At 42.2% G+C, this 20,485-nt stretch overlaps 1 protein-coding gene across 4 annotated transcripts in view; it reads left to right on the top strand.

Annotated features, from left to right (window-relative positions):
• PIK3C2G (phosphatidylinositol-4-phosphate 3-kinase catalytic subunit type 2 gamma) overlaps nt 1-20,485 on the top strand; it is a 335,543-nt gene that overhangs the window by 56,260 nt on the left and 258,798 nt on the right. For all 4 annotated transcript variants that reach the window (XR_003997645.1, XM_030541961.1, XM_030541971.1 and 1 more), the window contains exons 7-9: nt 3,313-3,383; nt 8,045-8,108; nt 19,047-19,169. Coding sequence is in view for 3 of the 4 variants with exons in the window: in XM_030541961.1 (XP_030397821.1) it covers nt 3,313-3,383; nt 8,045-8,108; nt 19,047-19,169 (258 nt within the window). In the remaining variant the exon portion in view is untranslated. The remainder of the gene's footprint in view (nt 1-3,312; nt 3,384-8,044; nt 8,109-19,046; nt 19,170-20,485) is intronic.

The following is a 20,485-nucleotide window of genomic DNA, read 5'->3' as shown; positions in this document are numbered from 1 at the left end:
GCTTAGTGGGCTGTAGGGGCAGTTCATGAACACAAATGTTAGGCATACAAGAAAGGCTCATGATGTCAGAGTGCTAAGGAGATCGAAGTTGTGCTGCAGAGGGAAAGAAGGGAATTTATTTCCCCCCAAATGAGGTGAGACTTTACAGTGGTTTTTTTGTGCCAACATTGATTTTAGAGGACCCTGCATATCTGCTCATACTGTGGCTCATGGAGCCTTACCCCAAAACTGCCAACCCAAGAAAAAGGGAATTCAACTACAGGCTGAGTAGCTGCAGAATGGTGGTGGCATGCACCTTTGGGCATTTGAAAGCACGTTAGTGAAGCCCCCAGACCCGTCTGGATGCCAACATGGTTCTGATTATTATGGCATGCTGGGCTTTATGTAACGTATGTGAGGCTGAAGAGGAATACAATCAAGTGAACAGAGGACACAACTGCTTTCCAAAGCCTGTATAGGCAACCTGATTTCAACCATGTGCACAGTGCTCCTGGTTCCCAGCAGGCCTGGGAAATTTGTGGTGCTGGATGCTTGCATATAATGGAACAGAGGGGAGCCAAAAGGTGAATTGGGACTGTGCCACAGTCTATTGTGCTGAGGTCAGAATCATAATGCTGTTTGACAAGCTCAGTAGAGCATTTCCATGTACTTCTATTCTGAGAAACCTCAGTGGGTTTTGATCCACTGCAGTTAACTGGGTGAGGATGGACCCTGATTATTAACACCTTTGGCTGTGGTTTTGTGCTGTGGACAGGGGCGGCTCCAGGCAGCAGCACGCCAAGTGCATGCCTGGGGTGGCAAGCCGGGGGGAGGGGGAGCGCTCTGCCGGTCGCCGCAAGGGCAGCAGGCAGGCTGCCCTCGGCTGCATACCAGAGGACGGTCCACTGGTCCCGCGGCTTCGGCGGATCTCCCGCAGGCTGCCGCCGAATTCGCGGGACTGGGGACCTCCTGCAGGTAAGTCGCCAAAGGCAGCCTGCCTGCCTTGCTTGGGGCGGCAAAATACCTAGAGCCGCCCCTGGCTGTGGAGTCTAAGGCCTTGGCTACGCTTGAGAGTTACAGCACTGTTAGTGGCTTTATAGCTCTGTAACTCACTCCCCGTCCACACTGGTAAGGCACATACAGTGCTGTATCTCCTTGGCTACAGCGCTGCTTGTACTCCATCTCCAAGAGACGAATAAAGAGAATAGCGCTGCTGCTGCAGCACTGGGGCACCAGTGTAAACAAGGAATAATCTTAGTACGCTGTAACTGACCTCCGGAAGCTTCCCATAATGCTTTTAAGTAAAGATTACTCTTTGTTTTGTTGTGATGCCTCTCTTTGTTTTATTGCGAGCTCCGGGCTCCCAAAGCTTTTTATCAAAAAAACAAACACAGCTAGTGTTTGCTGTGAATGAGCAGAGGCAGGCAGGGGGCTCCCTTTGGAACGCCCACAGCTAGTGTTTGCATGAAAAGAGGGGGAGGGAGAGGGCTTGAGGAGAGAAACGGCATGGCGTGTGGGAGAGAGGGAGCAGGGGGTCCGTTTCAGGGAGGCTGCTTATCAGCTGCTGTTTGCTTTCAGTGAGTGAGAGAGGGGTGGGGAGGGGGTTGGAACTTGCAAGGCAACTGCTGACAGTGTGTCAGCTCCAAAAATCCTCTCTCCCCCCCCCCCACGCTCCCTATCACACTCCACCCCACCCGTTGCAGCCACTTGAATGCTGGGATAGCTGCCCATAATGCACTGCTCCCAATGCCGCTGCAAATGTGGCCATGACAGTACGCTGGCAGTTCTCAGTGTGGACGGACTGCAGCGCTTTCCCTACTCAGCTGTACAAAGACAGGTTTAACTCCCAGCGCTGTACAGCTGCTAGTGTAGCCATACCCTAAGGCCATCATTGAGCAATGTTTTTGTTTCATGTTAACTGCTCTGTTTTGTGTTGGTTTGTTGGTGGGGCGGGGGGGAAGAGGGGAGGAGCTTTAAGCATTGTTACAGTAACTATACAGGTTTTGGGAGGGACTTACACATTCCTTCCTTACAATTCTGTCTGATACCATATCTTCGAGTTCTTATCAAGTGCTGTGCATGATTGCTCACATGGCATGACTACTCCCATTTTTGCCAGTGATAACTGTTTGGTTGGGGAGCCATTAAAGCCCTGGGTGTCAGGTATCTTCGCTGTTACTTTTGTTTCCTTTGTATTCTTGCTTAATTATCAAAGACATAAAGATGTTTCAATTAACTTGCCTTCTGATTTCCATTGTCATGCTGTGGACAGTTATTTCACAGCATACTTCAAGGCCCTATAGTCAGCAGAGATCTGGACTCAGCAGTGAGTCAGAGCTGTCTGTGCAGAACACAGGCAATGGCAACTTGCTGGCTGAATGTTGGGAACTACCTTGCTTGAAAGGCAGAGATTCAAGAATCAAAGGAAGGCGGGAGGCCATTCATGGGGCTGGAAGAAAGAGTACCTCTGATGGGTGGTGGGGTGGCCTGATCAGCAGAATCTGTGCAGGTAAAGATGGTGGGGAAAAGTCTCTCTCTAGGGAGATGGCAAAAGTGTGTTGGATTTTGACCCTGTTTATCAGTAAACATGGCTCCCATCCCATATGTCACCCATATGACTATAATCCCCAATGTATTCCCTAAAAGGAGGAGGAAGCAGATGGTGAGGGTGGGGGTGGGAGGAGTATGAAATGTCTTCTACTTGGTGTAGCATGCAGGAGTGGCTTTTCCTGAGAGAATGTCTTCTCTCTATACTGCTGGTTGAGGATACGGGCTGGGATTTCTCCTCTGTCAAAAAGGCAAGAACCTGGAGAAACCAAAATATAATCTTAATGTGAAAGATGGGCACCAAACACAATTTCAGATCAAAATATCCTGAAGTTTGAGTGTGCTTGAAATCTATGACAAACTAGGAATTTTTTCAAGTGGCTCCTATTTTTTTTAAACTCATGCAAGAAACCATAACCTTGAGCTATACTCTTCCTCAATCTGGGGGTGTTAAAAAATCCAGGACTGGATTGGAATGTTGTGGCCTCAGCCTTTCTCTATTTGCAATCAAGTCTTTATTTGAAAATGCACAAAAGTGATGAGGATTTTACTCAAGATGAGCTTCTTACTTTCCAAGGTCAGGCTGGTGGTGTTACCAGCTTAAAAAGTTTATCTAAGGGCTCAAGAACATGTAGGCAAGGAGAGGAAGGTTTTCATCAGTCTTCAGTAATGGGCCAAAAATAATGAAAGAACATACTGACATTATGAAGCACCAACCAAATTTGTACCATTTAGATGCTTCATACCAGCAGTTATGTAACTCTTTATATGCTCCTTTCTCTACAGCTTGAAGATGACCAAAGTCAATTTAATGTGAACCAGCTGCTACAATATACATATATTTGGAAGGTGTCCAGGTAAGAATGTTAGTAGTTGGAGTAGCTGTGCTTGATAACCATATATATTTGCTATCAGCACCTGGATGCCCTGGGGCTGTGATTTCATCAACACTTATAAGCTAAGCAGAGCCAGGCTTTGGTTTGTACATGGATGGGAGAACTACCAAGACAACAGAGGGTGCAGCATGAACCATTGCTGGCCTTTCAATAAATGCCAGTTCTTCCAATGAGTCAGTATTGAGCCAATTTTTGCATCACTATGTTAGTGGTCATGATGCTATTGAAGGTGCTTCTGACAGTAATTACTGAAGTCAGTAGATACTGATCTTTGTCATGTGACTGAAACCCTGAACCGGGCCACGTGACTGGACCAGCAATTAAAGCATTTCTATGCATCAGATTCTTATCACAGTACTGTCTTTGAGATGAAAAGAGAAGCTGATGTCTTGTGCTCTTGTATTCATTAGAAGTCATGCAGAGCCAGGTTGTTTTAACTCTTGTGCTCTGGCTAAATTCTATCTAAGGATGGAGATTACAGCAAGTGAAGTAAAATGAGCTCAACAGGTTTTTGTTTTTGTTTTTGTTTCTGTTTTTTTTCCCCTTCTGTCCTCACTGGTTGTTTGGCAGAATGGTCTGCTTTATTGAACTATATTTTCTCCCTGTCCCTTAATGTTGAGCATGTATGTGACATTTTCATTATAGATTCTATCATAAATAAAAGAAAAATTCTATTTTCTCCAGTTTGCAACAAAATGGCTTTCTGTGTATTTCAGTATAGTCGGCTATAGTGCTCTCTGCCATCCATAGCATTTTTACAAGCACAGTGAGTGTTAACTGTGTAGTTAAACCCTGTTATAGCTAGTCTTGTTAAAATAGCAACTCACTACAAATCGATGAGAATGGTGTTATGTAGAGAAAAATTATCATACAGCATTTATAGCAGTGTTTGGCTCTTAAAATTCTCTCTTTATGAACTGGAGAACTTGAAAATTACAGCTGGGAGAAAAACATCCTCTCCCCCACTTCTCCAAAGTTCCCTGGATTGAAGGAGCTGTAATTTTCTCATGCTGCTGCTCATAGAGAGACTTTTTTCAGAGCCTAATATAAATATAAATACTGTGGTAATGGGTTCACTCTTCATAACATAGTCTTTGTAACCAGGTGCTATTTTAACAAAGGTAGTTATAACAGGGTTCAATATAGCTCTAGGGCTGATGTGTCAAAGACACCCAGATCTCTCCTAGCAGATTAGGGTTGGAAGAGAGCCCAGGAGGTCATCAAGTCCAACCCCCTGCTCAAAGCAGAACCAACCCCACCTAAATCATCCCAGCCAGGGCTTTGTCAAGCCAGGCCTTAAAACCTCTAAGGATGGAGATTCCACCACCACTCCCTAGAAAACCCATTCCAGTGCTTTACCACCTTCCTAGTGAAATAGTTTTTCCTAATATCCAACCTAGACCTACCCCACAGCAACTTGAGACTATTGCTTCTTGTTCTGTCATCTGCCACCACTGAGAACAGCCTCGCTCCATCCTCTTTGGAACCCCTCCTTCAGGTACTTGAAGGCTGCTATCAAATCCCCCCTCACTCTTCTCTTCTGCAGACTAAATAAGCCCAGTTCCTCAGCCTCTCCTCATTAAATTATGTGCCCCAGCTCCCTAATAATTTTTGTTGCTCTCCATTGGACTGTCTCCAATTTGTTCACATCCTTTCTGTAGTGGGGCCCCCAAAACTGGATGGAATACTCCAGATGTGGCCTCACCATTGTTGAATAGAGGGGAATAATCACTTCCCTCGATATGCCGGCAGTGCTCCTACTAATGCAGCCCAATATGCCGTTAGCCTTCTTGGCAACAAGGGCACACTGTTGACTCATATCCAGCTTCTTATCCACTGTAATCCCCAGGTCCTTTTCTGCAGAACTGCCGCTTAGCCAGCTGATCCCCAGCATGTAGCAGTGCATGAGATTCTTCCATCCTTAGTGCAGAAGTCTGCACTTGTCCTTGTTGAAACTCATCAGAGTTCTTTTGGCCCAATCGTCCAATTTGTCTAGGTCACTCTGGACCCCAGCCCTACCCTCCAGTGTGTCTACCTCACCCCCCCAGCTTAGTGTCATCTGCGGACTTGCTGAGGATGCAATCCATCCCATCAGTGAAGATGTTGAACAAAACTGGCCCCAGGAACAACCCCTGGGGCACTCCGCTTGATACCGGCTGCCAACTAGACATCGCGCTGTTGATCCCTACCCATTGAGCCTGATGATCTAGCCAGCTTTCTATCCACCTTATAGTCCATTCACCCAATCCATACATTTTTAACTTGCTGGCAAGAATACTGTGGGAGACCGTATTGAAAGCTTTTCTAAAATCAAGACATATGACATCCTCTTATTTCCCCATATCCGCAGAGCTAACTCTCCCTCCACTTTCACTGAGCAACTTTTGAAGGAGTGAGGAATATTTAGCTCTTATATAATAATAGTTAAATCTAGTAGTGTTTTTCATCCATAGATCTCAAAGTGCTTTATAAAGGAAGATAAATATCACATTTCCCATTTTACAGATGGGAAAATGAGGCACAGACAGGTGAGGTGACTTGTTCAAGGTCACCTTGAACTATATGGGATGTTTTCAAAAGATCTATTTAGTTTCTTACAAACACAAAGCACTTCGTAAAAAACACAACTCTTGTTTACAGTCTGCTTCTCTTTCCCTTCCAGTATTTTGGCTCTTAACCCACTCATTGGTAAACAGGGGTTTCCTTTCCTCCTGCCTATACCAGAAGGAGATTTAGCAGTGGCCTTTTTATGCTAGGTCTTACACTCCAATTAACTCTGCAGTGATCTAACTCCTCCTTGAGTTAAGTTCATGTGAGAGTGGGCATACTGCAAGCATATGATCTGCACAGAAAAATTGTGTCAGTAGCTGAGAAGTTGTGTTTATTCAGCATGTAGCCTCTACCACCACTAAGGCCATCCAACTCAAATTGAAAGCACTAACACAATTGAGTTAAAGGATTTTGTGTGTGGACGGGACTTGAGCTGGAGCAACACTTGAGTTATAACTGGAGGTAACTCTGCAGTGAAGACTTGGAAATAAATCACATTACACGACAAGATGCCCTCCTTTGCTATTCTTAATAGCAGTTTCTGAGTGGGCAGCCGCATCATAATGAAATGCCACAGGGTGATATTTGTGTCATGATATGGCAAAATGAAACAACATTTTTGTCCCAGGAGCCAAATTGGTTAAGATGGTCACGCTCTACCTAGCTCCCATGGAGAATAATGAACACATGACTTCTTTAGCTGCTATTCTCTGGCCTGGGATGAAATGATGAGAATGAGCTGATACCTTACCCTTGCAAATCAGCAGATTCCTCTTATAGGCAAGTGGGTAGCTAATGAAACAGATCAGTATATCCACTGGTAGGTCTACACCTCCATCCCTCGCTATAATGAACACCCAGAGTGAAATTCAAACTTGGGGTAAATCCCTGGACATCAGTGGAATTGTATTCACTTAGGCCAGGGCTAATTTTGGCCCAAATTCCTCAACATCAAGATGCTGTTAAATACAACATGCTGGTTTCCCTGATGAGTGTTGTTAGATACAGTTTTTTATTAGCATATTAATAAATGGCCTTTTGGAAAGGAAACCTGGCAGCACGCCACAAGAAGTTCAGCTGTCAGGAAATTAAAAAAATGAATGCTGTAGTGTATGTAGTATATTACTCTGCATTATCATGTACATGTTTGAATAGAAATCAGCATCTGAGAGTGGTTCTCACATTTTGCTGCCTTATGTTGCAAAACTGTTGTATATTACCTGATGTGCTAAAGTCATTGGATCCATGGATATACATTGGTTCTAACATAATATATACATGAGCAACATATATTACAGGATCGAGGCAGGAACAGACTCAAGGGATAGAGATCTACACTAGGTTAATGTGGGTTACATCAGTTTCCTGAGTTCAGCCTGAATGGAGTAGAAAAGTAAAGCCACAACATACATATTAGAAAGTAAGGGAAATCACTGAAACTGAAATCATTTGAAAAAATAAAATGTGTAAATATTAGAAATATAAGTAATTACTTAAATTTATGATTATTATTTCAACACTGTCCCTTTTTAAAAATGTACTTTTCTACACTAGTGATCTGATTCAAAGTTTATAAAATTCAGAATTATTTCCAGTCGTTTTGCAGACATAGGACTTGATTATCCATAGATTTCCACCCTATTTTCAAACCTAGACAGCAAAGCACTTAGGTCCATCTCTATTCAAAAAGCATTTAAGCATGCACTTAACTTTAAACACACACAGTCGATGGGACTTAAGCATATCCTTAGCTTTAGGCAGATGCTTAAGTGGCTTATGTTTCTAAAAAGTAGGTGTAAAATGCCACCAGATTGGAATGGTAGCATTTTAAACCTACTTTGTGCAAGGGTAAGTGACTACATAAAGGTAGTGACGTGTCAGGTCCAATATTCTTTGAAATCTATATAAGCACTTGTCTTGATTCTGAATTCATATTTATACCAATGTAAAATCACTGTGGCCAATGAAGTTCTTCTTGATTTATAGTGCGAGGTAAAAATAATGCCCACTTTCTTTTTCTACCTACCACTAACTGAATGTTGATTTTTTTTATTTTTTTTTTTAATTTCCAGGAAGAACCTTGTTACATTTATTATGAAATATGGAGGTCAAGTGGAATATCTACTGCAAAATGAGGTATTTGTTCTCAGCCTGTTTTGCCAGAGAAGCATTAGCTTACTTGTGAAAAGTCTCTAATTATTAGATTAATCTGCCTGAAACTGAATTAAAGAGGACTCTTAATTAAAGCGGTTTAAGCTGTTTTGGAAAGGGTGTGGAAATTTTAAACTAAAAGTAATGACATCTAAATTATGATAAATACTATAAGATTAAAACATTCATAGTAACAATTTCCTAGTGTTGGGGAACAACAAAAGCATCTGAGGCTCTATTTTGAGTTAGCACCCAAATATTTGGATCTAGTTTTATTGTAATCATGTGAGTCTGCAAAATTTGCCCCTCCCCCAATTCTGCAAACACTTAAACATGTGTTTCAGTGGTACTATCACATGCATAAAGTCAGGCATGAGTTTAAGAGTTTTTTTTCAGGATCAGTTATAAACATAAAACTTGAGGGCGTTCCAATCTAACCCTAAAACAAAGATGCATGTTTAAATGACAGATAATCTGGGAAGGAATGAAGAAGACAAATAGGTTGAGCTGAGATTCTGGAGGTGGTGCAGACTCATCTTATTTTTGGTTAAATTAGTTCTTCCTTCTTTCATTTATGATTTGGGAAATGAAAGAAAGCACAAGACTGTGTTAGATCACAGAATATACTTATGCAGCAGCTTGGAGCTATTACAGTTTGATGCAGTAGAGTTTAACTGGTTGTGTTAAAGTAAGGAATTCTCCTGCAAAATGTTATGCGCCAGAAAAAAAACACAACCAAAAATCTCCATCCTGTTTCAGGGTACTAATCCCCCGCTGCCCCAGATTTCACTTTTTCAAGATTTTTTTTGTGAAGTAGATATTGCCATTTTGAATTATGAAAAATTACCAAAAATTCCTGCAAAAGAATGTACCTTTGTGTGAAAATCCTTGACTTTTCTTTTGTGGGACTCATCATCTGTTCAGTTGCAGCCTGGGCTGTGTTTTAGTGCAAGGAAATATGTGCAATGCAGCCCCATAATGGCATTCCAAGTCTTGGTGACCATGGGACGTAGATCAGCAATTCGGGACTGAAACTACACAGCAATTTCAAGCTAAGGCCCTGATCCTGAAAACACATAGGTATTTGCTTAACTTACACATGAATAGTGTTCCTTTGAACTCAGTGGTATTACTTATGTTTGTGAAGTTAGGCACATGGCTAAGTGTTTACAGGACTGTGGTCTGAGACCCCAATACTGCAGCGTCTTAAACTTTTATTTATGTGAGAAGTTCCATTAAGTTCAGTTATACATGTGTGCTTGCAGGGTTGGGACCAAAGCAAAAAAGGTTCTAAACTGGAAAGGAGCTGTGCAAAATGTTAATCACACAATTAACTGCACTCCAAGCTCCATATCCTGCAATATATACTGTGAAGGCAGACCTCTGCACCTATATAAAATCCCTGGGACATCCCTTCATCTAAGATTTTTACCTGGAATTCCTGGCAATCAAAGGCTAATCAAACCTAAAGACTAGTCTAGACACCACACAATCATTTGTTGCAGTTTACAAATATTTGTAGTTTATCCTAGCGTAAACTCATGATACTTAAATTTTAGCATGAGTTAGTTAACAGATGTTAAAAATGCACCCATTTTTTGCAGTGTTGATATGGCCATAGAGTTTACCTCAGGATCAGGACCTAAGTTTTGTGCCTTGCTGAGTTCACAATCCTTTCCTGAACCTACAGTGGTGTTGTCTTTATTCTTCATTGTATTGCACCAGTTTTATGCCAGTTATAACTCCACTGTAACACAACAGAGAATTGGGCTGTGTGTGAAATTTTCCATGCACATAAGAACTATTATTAGAATTAAGTGTTATGGTAGCTGTCCTGAAAAAGCTATGAAGTGGTCATGGAATCTGCCTGTTTAGCTTGCAGCGGGGTAGGAAGTTAGGAGGGTAAGTCCATCCCTGTTCAGTAGAGCACTTAATTTTAAGCCAATGGGACTTAGGTACTTGCTTAACAATGAGCATGTGGTTAAGTGCTTTGCTGAACTTGGACCTTAGTCTGTCCTCCAACTCTGGTTTTAAGGTGGGCGATCTCCAGGTCATCAGTAAATTTGTTTCAGCCATTTATATACCCACATCTTCAAACCCCATAAGTCATGGGTATTTGTTGAAAAACTTCAAAGTCATGGAATCCATGAGTGAGATCCATGGCAGAACTGTCGTCCTCGCTATTATTAATGTACAGTAAATGTCCTACAAGCTAGCTGGTGGTTGCTCCTATTACAAAATGAAAATCAGAGATAGAAATATGAAATTTTTGGCACAAGAGATGCAGTTTGGCCAAGCATGTATGGAGCATTGCCACAGAATTAGTGCCCTGAATGTTAGCCATTCTAGTCGCCCCAATCATCTCTTCAAAGCCTGTAAAGAAACTTTTTTGTTTAACTTTTCATAAAAGGGATGTTCCACAGTGGAATGGTTTTAAATATAGAAATAATTTAATCATCAAAATATCCTCCAAAAGATATAATATTAAATAGTAGTATTTAAATATTTTCAGTAAATAAAACATGTACATTATGTTGACTTTAATTCCTCCTGAATTTTAGGGCATTTTAGAACAAAAGCCTTCCAAAATAGTTATAGAAAAATGAGTCTGTCTGTGTTCAGTCCATTAAGGCTAAATCAATGTGATATATCTATATCTGGAAAGGGAGAATTCTCCAGGTATTAAATGTCTGTCTGGAAAGAGATTTTTCTCTCATCATCTATCAGTCATATCTAATTTAAAATATTTTTCATGTCTGTGTCCTTTTAAGGCAATAAGATCAATGCCTTGGAGTACCAAGTCCATAAACCATACCTAATTATAAAATTTCTTGCTTCACACTTAACGGCACATTATGTCATGGAAATGCAAACACCCTTCAAAACTTTCCAACATGCCTTTTTATAGGAATCCACAATGTATTCTGAAAATGTTAAACAAGATATTTTTCCTCCAGAGGAAGCATAGCTATCGCCCTATTCATGGATTAGCCTTGTGTGTCCGCAATGATAATGTATTACTCTGAAAATGCCTGTGTGTGCGTGTGTCTGTAGAGATAAAGTCCCTTGTGTTACAAATCCATATCAACATGCGGAAAAGAAAAATAGTAATATTCTCCAGGTCCATACAATAAAAAAAGCCCACATAATCCTCTGGCTTTGTCATTGTTAAGGTGGTGATAACGCTGTCTCATTTTAGCATCTCCCGCCAGTATGGTTATGTGTACCCTGTACATACAGAGAGGAAAATCTGCAAGCATTTAATTTAAAAATCAACTTGATGGAGGGGGAGGGGAAAGGAGGAAAAAAGGAAAATGAAATGATTTATAAAGGGACAGGTTAGAAAGTGATGAATCAATTTAAGACTGAAGGAAGCTCCAAAGCTTATTAGAGAACACAAACCACCATAATCAATCTCCTTCCCCTTCAATCCTAAGGCAATATTTTCTTTTAAAAAATGTGTTTGTTTTATTTTTCAAAATTCCGTGAGAGAGTGTACATAATATATCCCTGATCTAATTAAGTCAGTGGCATTCGACCAGTGATACAGTTATCCCAATATATCCATTTCTATTAATGATAGATATTAACCTTCTTGTTACAGTTCAGTTACAGACCTTCAGCTTAGAAATATAAAAGTTCATCTTAGGAGCAGTTTTTCTCTTTCGGCCATAAAAATGGATGAGTTACAAAAATAACTTTATCAGCACATTAACACACTGTAGCTCACTGAAAGGAATGTTATCAGTACAGAGACATAGAGAATATTTTAGGAGGAGAGTTTTTGCTTGCTCAGGGAATTTATTTCAGTCTTTAAGGCAGTCAAATAGTACAAATAGACAAGGAATCCATGGAAATTATTTTAAGTATTCTCCCCAATATAAAGTATGTAGTATTTGCGGAGATCCCCTTTCAGATTCCTGGAGTCATAGAGCTTAAGGCCAGAAGGGATGACCAGATCATCTAGACCGACTGCTTGAATATCACAGGCCACCAACACCACTCAGCACCCGCGCACTGAAGCCAGCAACCAATATTAGACCACTATATTACAGCCCACAGGAGACTAGACTGTTGTGTGCCACAGACAGAGTAGGAAGGAGCACCAGTTCCTGAAGCCCCTGCAATGGCAAGGAAATGACTGCCTGAAATATACCCAGGTAATCTTGGCAAATGACCCGCACTGCAAACGGCAGAGAAAGGCAAAATAAACACGTAAGGTCACTGCCTATCTGATCTGGTGGAAAATTCCTTCCCAACCCCATGTATGGTGATGAGTTAGATCTACAGCATGTAGGCAAGAACTAGGCAATCAAGCTTCTGAGAGAGAGACTGATGGCACCCAACCCCAGTGCCCTGCCCCCCCTTCCAGTGCCCCATCTCCAGCCATGGCCATCCCTGATGCTTCAGAGGAAGGACATAAAATAAAAAAATGAGACTACACTGAGGGAGGGGAAATGCCTTCCTGACCCTGCAGGGGGATGGCTGAAACCCTGAACAATGAGCTTTTAGGAACAAAACATGTTAACTAGAAGTGAGCCCCATGTCTGCTACTGAGCCCTGTGCCTCTCCATTACAAGCAACCCCATCATACAATCATGTTCATACAGGGCCAGTGCAACCACTAGGCAAACTAAGCAGCCACGTAGGGCACCAAGATTTGAGGGTGCCAAAAAGCGGTACCCAAAATGTCTGGGATGCTCACCCGGTGCTGGCTAAATGTGTAACCCTCTTCCCGCTGCTGTGCGAGGGGGCGCTATGTGATCAGCTCCGGCCGGCTGGGAAGTGATGTCATTCCTCCTCCGGCCACCAGGGGCGCCGCGCTGCTCCCTACTGCTCCTGCTCTGCCACCGGGCCCCTGCCCCTGCTCAGCCCTGCCGTGCCCCCACTCCCCTGAGCTCTGCAGCGGGGCAGAGCCTGCACTCATCGCCGAGGGGAAGTGCAGAGACTCAGCCTCAGCCGCGCCGCTGGTGAGTGCTGGGAGGTGGTTTCCCCCTGCCCCCCAAGCCAGCTCGGCCTCCCCGGAGGCCTGCCCCCCCCCATGGAAGCCTGGGGCACACCCCCCCCCCGCGGGGGGGCTGCATAGGGCCCCAGAATATCTAGGGACAACCCTGGTACCTGTCACCCTGCTCACAGCAAGCCCTTGCAGCAGCCCCTGCTGCACCCCCCTGTCCTGCCTCCAGCCAGACCCTCCCGCACCCCCCTGCCCTGCCTCCAGCCAGCCCCTCCGCAGCCCCTGCCTGCAGCCAGCCCATCTCCAGTCCCTGCTGCACCCCCTACCCTGCCTCCATCCAGCCCCACACTCCTTGCCCGCAGCCAGCCCCTGCTGCATCCCCTGCCCTGCCGGCAGCCAGCCCATCTCCAGCCCCTACTGCAGCCTCTGTCCTGCCTGCAGCCAGCTAGCCCCACACCCCCTGTCTCCAGCGAACCCCTGCTGCACCCCTCTGCCTGAAGCCAGCCAGCCCCGCACTCCCCTGTCTCCAGCCAACCCCGCACGCAATCTCCAACCAGCTCTGCATTCCCTGCCCTGCCCGAAGCCAGCCAGCCCCACACCCACCTGTCTTCAGCCAACCCGTGCTACACCCCTGTGCCCGAAGCCAGCCAGCCCCACCTCCTGTCAGGTTATTCATTTATTTTCATTAAATATGTAGTCTAAATAGTGAAATTAATAAATTTTCAAGCCAAATATATATTAATGCTAATAAACAATGCCACATTATGCAGTATTCATTTTTGAAAGTTTATAATAAGCGATGCTCCGGGGCGCAAGGTGGAAGTTTTGCCTAGGGTGCAAAATATCCTTGCACCAGCGCTGCGTTCATAAATTTGTCCAGCTCTCTCCTCAAGTTGTTTTGCCCTCCCACCTCCTACTGGGAGGCTGTTCCTGACTCTCACCCCTCTGATGGTTAGAAACATTCTTTGAATTTCCAGCCAGAATTGGTCATGGCCTGTTTATATCCATTTTTTTCTTGTGCCGTCATTGCCTCTTTGCCATCCTTGGTATTTACCCCAGATGTATTTGTATAGAGCAGCTGTATTGCCTCTGTCTTCTTTTTGCAACAGTAAACCAGTCAAGCTCCTCCAATCTTCTGTTAAACTAATTCCTCTATTCCTTGGATCATCCTAATACCTCTTTGCTGCACCTGTTCCAGTTTAAAGTATCTTTCTTGAACATGGGTGACCAGACTTGCACACAGTACTTGAAATGAGGTCTTACTAACACCTTGTAAAATGGCATTAATATTTTTCTCTCTCTCTCCTGGAAATGACTTGCCTGGCTCTTCCTAGGATCACCTTTTGTCTTTTTCACAGCCTCATCACATAGGTGGTTCATAGTAATCCTGTGATCAACCCACACATCCTGGTCTCTCTCCTCTGTCATTTCCAGCCCACAGCTTGTAGAAGAAATTCCTATTATTAGACCATAAATGTATGACTTTGCACTTTATACTATTGAATCTCATCCCATTTCTGTCACTCCTGTCTTCAACATTATCCAGATGTTCCTGCAAAATAATCTGACCTTCCTCTGTATTGACAATGCCTACCAACTTTGTATCATCAGCAAATTTTAATTGTGCTCTCCTAGTTTCTGTGCAAGATCATTAATAAAAAATTGAATAATACTGGTCCCAAAACCAATCCTTGAGGAACTCCAGTAGTAGGTTCCCTCCAGTCTGATGATTCATCTTTCCGCACAACCCGCTGCCTTCTCCCCTTTAGCCAGTTCTTTTCCCACTTTACTTTTCTAGTATTTGACCCCATCTGCTCAAATTTAACTAATAATTTCCCATGCAGTGCTGTCAATTGTTTAATGAAGTCCAAGGATATTAGACCAACTACATTTCCATTATCTTTAAAAAAACAGCTGTCTTCTCAAAGAGATTGTGCCAAACTCATCTTTTAACTTTGGTAAACCCTCATTGCATTATGTTCCCATTAATTTAATTATTATTTCCTTCATAATTTGTTCTAAAGCCTTGCATAGGACTGCTGTTTAGACTAACAAGTTTTTAATTGCCCAAATCACTTTTCCCCTCTCTTAAGTATAGGTTCAATATTAGCTATTCTCCAGTCATATGATATTAATACATCTGAATATACAGCCATATTAAAAATCCTTATTACCAGACCAGCAATTTCATGTGTTCATTTTTTCAGTATTCTGGGATGTAAATTATCCCTCCATCCTGATTTGAGTTTATTAAACTCTTACATTTTTGTTTCACCTCAGATGAAATAAGTTTTATTTCTAGACACTCATTCTCATGAGCCGTATTGCCTTCCTGCACATGTTCTATATTATTATCCTTAATGAAAACGGAGGCAACTTATTTATTTAGTTTTTGTGCCATACCTGGATTATCTTTAATTATTTTCCCATCCACGCTGCATAGCGGTCCAACCTCATCCTTCCTTATTTTTTCTCTATTTATTAAACTAATAAACCTCTTATTATTTATTTTAATTTCCTTGGCAAGATTTATTTCATCTTGACTTTTTGCAGTTCTCATTTTATTCCTACATTTTTCTAATCACCACAATGTAGTTTTCTTTGCTGATTAGGCCCCTTTTCCATTCCCTCTAGGCTCTCTGCTTACTCCTAATAACCTTTCTGTGGAGGCTATTCGTCTATCTGTGTATGGAGCTTTTCCCTACAAGTTTTTCCCCCCTTGCTTGTGAGGCAAATTTCAGATAGCTTTTGCACTCTTGATTTGAAGAAAGTCAAGACTCCTCCACATTGAAGTTCCTGAGCTCTTTAGTGCAGTTGACTTCAACTAATTCCTTTCATTTCCCAAAGTCTGCCCCTTTGAAGTAAAAAATCATAGTTGATGACCTGGTTTTGATCATCCTTCCATTTCATTTAAAATGAATCAACTCATCATTACTTGATCCAAGATTATTTCCTATGACCTTCTATGATGTCTTCACTACTTACCAAAACCAAGTCTGAAATAAATTACATCATTTCTTGTTCATTCAGTGACAATTTGAAGGAAATTGACATCGATCACTTCCAGGAATAAATGGGACCTGCCATAATTAGTAGCATTTATTCTTCAATCTATGTGCAATATGTTAGTCTCCCATTATGACACAATTTCCAATAGTACTGATCTTTCTAATAATATTTGAAGAGATCTCTGTCCATATGAGTGTGACCTTAGGGGTCTATAGCAACCCCCTAGCATTATCCTGAGTCAATCTCTTTTACAATTATTATCTAAAGTGATTTTGACCCAAACAGATTTTCACTGATGTACAACACTATCTTATCAACTTTACCTTTATTCCTATTGGTCCTAAGCAGCACATACATTTCAGTACATGTATTCCAGTTATGAGTGCCTTTCACCAGGTTTCTGTAATCCCTGTAATACCCGATTTGACCTCATAGACTTTAACGTCAGAAGGGACCATCATCATCATCTAGTCTGACCTCCTGCACTTGCAAATCACAGAACCTTACCCACCCACTCTTGTAATAGACCTCTAATCTCTAGCTGATTTTATAAAGTCCTCAAATCATGATTTAAAGACTTCAAGTTACAGAGAATTCACCATTTACACTATTTTAAACCTGCAAGTGACCTGTGCCCCATGCTGCAGAGGAAGATGAACAATCCCCAGGGTCTCTGCCTATCTGACCCAGAGGAAAATTCCTTCCCAACTCCTAATATGGTGATCAGTTAGACCCTGAGCATGTGGGAAAGACCCTGCCCCAGTAGTTCCAGTTCCTCCATTTAATTTACACTCCTCACATTAGTGTACAAATACGTCCATTGTTTATCTAGGATCTCACCCAGTTTTCTATCTGGATTAGATATCCTTTCACTAACTGTAACAACTACTTGCCTGCCACTCCACTCAGTATTTGTAATTTTTTTCTCTGTGCTGTCAATACTCTTACTTTGTGATGTTTCACTGTCCTTTATTATATCTTCATTTAGCTGATTTTCCTTCTCCCGTGTATTGAAACCCAGTCGTGGAGATTTCATGAGTCTCTCCCGACCTTCTCCTCTCATCTCCTAGTTAAAAGCCCTTCTTATCAATCATGCCAGACATGATCCCAAAAGTTTAATACTGAAGTGGAGTCCATCATTTGAGAAGAATCTCTTCTTTCTGTTAATATCTCCCAATGATTAGTCATCCCAAAACTTTCTTCATAGAACCAACCCTTGAGGCATTTGTTGATTATCATTATCTTGTCATGCCTTCACCCTCCTTCTCTAGGGACCAGAAGAATTCAGCTGAAAATCATCTGAGTTTCTTCTTCTTTAAGCAGCTTACTCGGCCGAGCCTACTCATCCTTAAGTCATTTTAGGGGAAATCTTTCAATATCATTCATCCCAACATGCAGCACAATCAGTGGACTTATCCATGCTTCCATTAGGATCCTCATCAGCTTCACGTCCACACCTCGTATCCTTGCTCCTGGCAGACAGCATACTTTCCCCTGGATGTGGATCTGGTCTGGTGAGAGACCTGTTGATTCTTCTGAGTATGGAGTCCCTAAACACATAGACCTGTCTCATCCTGATGTTGGAATGAATCTGACTTGAGTTCTGTGTGGCATTCCCCTATGCATCATCCTCACTTTTCCTTAAACTCCAGTTTCTGGTTTTCTCTGTCATCCCTACCTCTCTTCTGTAGGGACTGGCTTCTCTTCTTTTCTTCCTTGCCACTGTATCTTCTACCTGTTTCCTCCTCATTCCCTAGTGCAGCAAACCTGTTACTCAACTCAATTTCATCACCACTAGCTGAGTCTCTACCTTGTCCTCATGGTCACATTCTTCCATGGATCACTCTGCTCTTCTTGCAGTCCATCCTCCAGAAACTTTTGTTTGGAAGGTGTCTGCAAATCTTGAGTTGTCTGTACCACCTCTCCTCTCCTGTCCTGCATTATGCCTTCAAATTCCCAACTGAATTCCATCATTATCTCCAGCAGCATCTCTAATCTCTCTAATCTCTGCCATGAGTTCTATCGGGTGACATTTCATGCATAAGGAGCTTCCATAACAGATACCCACTTAAGGATGATATATTCTTTTGGGTCAGAAATTCTTAAATACACATCATATCTGGAACAACTCAGTTTGTGTAAAAGATAGTGTAATTTGGCCAATGGGCATGTAAAATACTATATTTTAAAAGTCTGGACTTTATCTTCATGAATATTTAATAGATTGGAAATATAATTTTTTTGCAGAAAAACAGGTTGCAAAATACTCAATTTCCTATCCATGTGTCAGAGATAATTACTCTAAGGAGTCATACTTCTAGGAAGGAGAAATATGGCCCTGCAAAATGGCTCATTGATATGAGTAGGAGATAAAAAGTGGCAATAACTCTGAGGGTTCCTGAAAAGCTTTTGAAGTTTCTAAGTCATCCGGTTGAAGTTTCCAAGTTATCTGGTTCATGGTCCCACAGAACTTGTTTGTTCAGAATATGTTTGATTTTTTTATGAAATCCAGCTAAACCACCACGTTTTGCCTTAAAATCTCTCTTAGAGACTAAGTTGGTCACAGTTTTCAATCAAAACAAGGAATTAGTCCAAGAAGCTTAGCTTAGATATGCCAAAAGCTTCTTAGACCTCCACAAAACCTTTGGTGAAACTGGCCCGACTCTTTCAGGTATGTAATCAAACACTGAAGCAGATGATACCTAGCTTGTTAAAGATTTCATTAGGAAAATTTCACCTGCTCTATAAGAATCATGTAAGGCATATAGAGTTTCATGCCTGCTGTCTTGAAGACTTTGCCAGTCCTCAGTGGTCTGCAAAGTTCCTGGGTTCATGTAGTATGTCATGTCTTTTGTGCCAGACTTATTTTTGGATGCACCCACGGACTTCAGTTTAACTTAGTGATGAGTTTTTTGTAAGGTATTTCTATTAAATGGGTTTTTTCTCCTTGCTGTCAACAGCATAAAGTGGATAAAGTGATTGAAGAAGCTAAAGCAATCTGCAGCGTTCTCTGTTCTGTGGAAACCAGGGCTATTACTGATGCAGTCAAGAAACTCCGTTCAGTGCCACTGGGAAAAACACAGGTAAAGAATGCACTGAAACATTTACAAGGTTGGCCTGAAGTGCTGATGTCCTGTTCCTTCTTGGACACCATAACTTTAAGTAGGTATCATTCATTTCTTCATTGATCATAATGAAGGGCCTTGCTACTTATTTTCTCAGAGATGAATATTAGGAAGCGGCAACTTAAAAAGAGAAAAGGTTGTGAGCAATTAAACGTATGACTAGAAAGCAATAAAAGGTTGGTCTTGTGGGTAAGGTACTGAACTTGGACATAGAAGAGATGGATTATGTTCCCAGCTCTGCCATAGATGACTTGTGTGACCTTGGGCAAGTCATGTAGGATTCAGTTAGCGGAGGTTCTGAGCACTCAAAACTCCATTTTAAGTCAGCATCTGGTGAATGCAGGTACTCTGCCCTACTGAAAATCAGGCCATTAATCATTGTGGGTTAGTCATGCTCAGGGGCGGCTCTAGATATTTTGCTGCCCCAAGCACGGCAGGCAGGCTGTCTTCAGCAGCTTGCCTGCAGGAGGTCACCGGTCCCGTGGATTCGGCGGCCCGCCTGCAGGAGGTCTGCCAAAACCGCAGGACCAGCAGACCTTCTGCAGGCATGCCGCTGAAGGCCAACCTGCCTGCTGCCCTTGCAGTGACCAGCAGAGAGCCCCCCGTGGCTTGCCGCCCCAGGCACGCGCTTGGCATTCTGGTGCCTGGAGCCACCCCGGTCATACTGATGCTTTCTCACATTAATGAAATTTTTACTTCAGTGTTTTAAGAAGTTTGAGTTTTCCTGTTTTCTCATAAGTGGTCTGTATCCTGCTGTTCTAACTTATTGACTTGAGTTTTCATGTGGAAGGGACTGCAAGATTGGACCCATTCTTGTTGGTTTGCCCAGATCTTAGATTCATCCACAATCTATCATTTTATCTCCTGCACAGTACACTTAGTTAAATAATCAAATATCAGAACAAAGTTTTAGCCCATAAATCTTGTGATGTATGTAAGAACAATCTTCTTAAGTCAGTCATTTAAACCTGTGTTCTTCACACTTTCAAACCCCAATAAAATCATCATTCTCTCAAAGTATTTTTATCTGAGTAAACCTGAGGCTGAGAGGTGAAATGGACTTGCCAAAGGGTACATAGTTAGTAGAAGAACTGGAATCTGAACTCAGAAAATCTTATTTCCTAGCCCTATCTTCAGTCCTCCTAGATTATGCCATAAGAGTAGATAGCTCAATTTTCTCACAGTAAATCAGACCAGCTGGTTTCCTTTAATTTCTTCCCTAGCATTCCTTCTAGTTCATTGTTTGTTGTTAAGTCAAGTCTAGTTTATATAGC

The sequence above is a fragment of the Gopherus evgoodei genome, chromosome 1 (genome assembly GCF_007399415.2).
Source record: "Gopherus evgoodei ecotype Sinaloan lineage chromosome 1, rGopEvg1_v1.p, whole genome shotgun sequence".
Lineage (NCBI taxonomy): Eukaryota > Metazoa > Chordata > Testudines > Testudinidae > Gopherus > Gopherus evgoodei.
The sequence above is the reverse complement of the archived record's forward strand: the minus strand, read 5'-3'. Positions and strand labels throughout refer to the sequence as shown.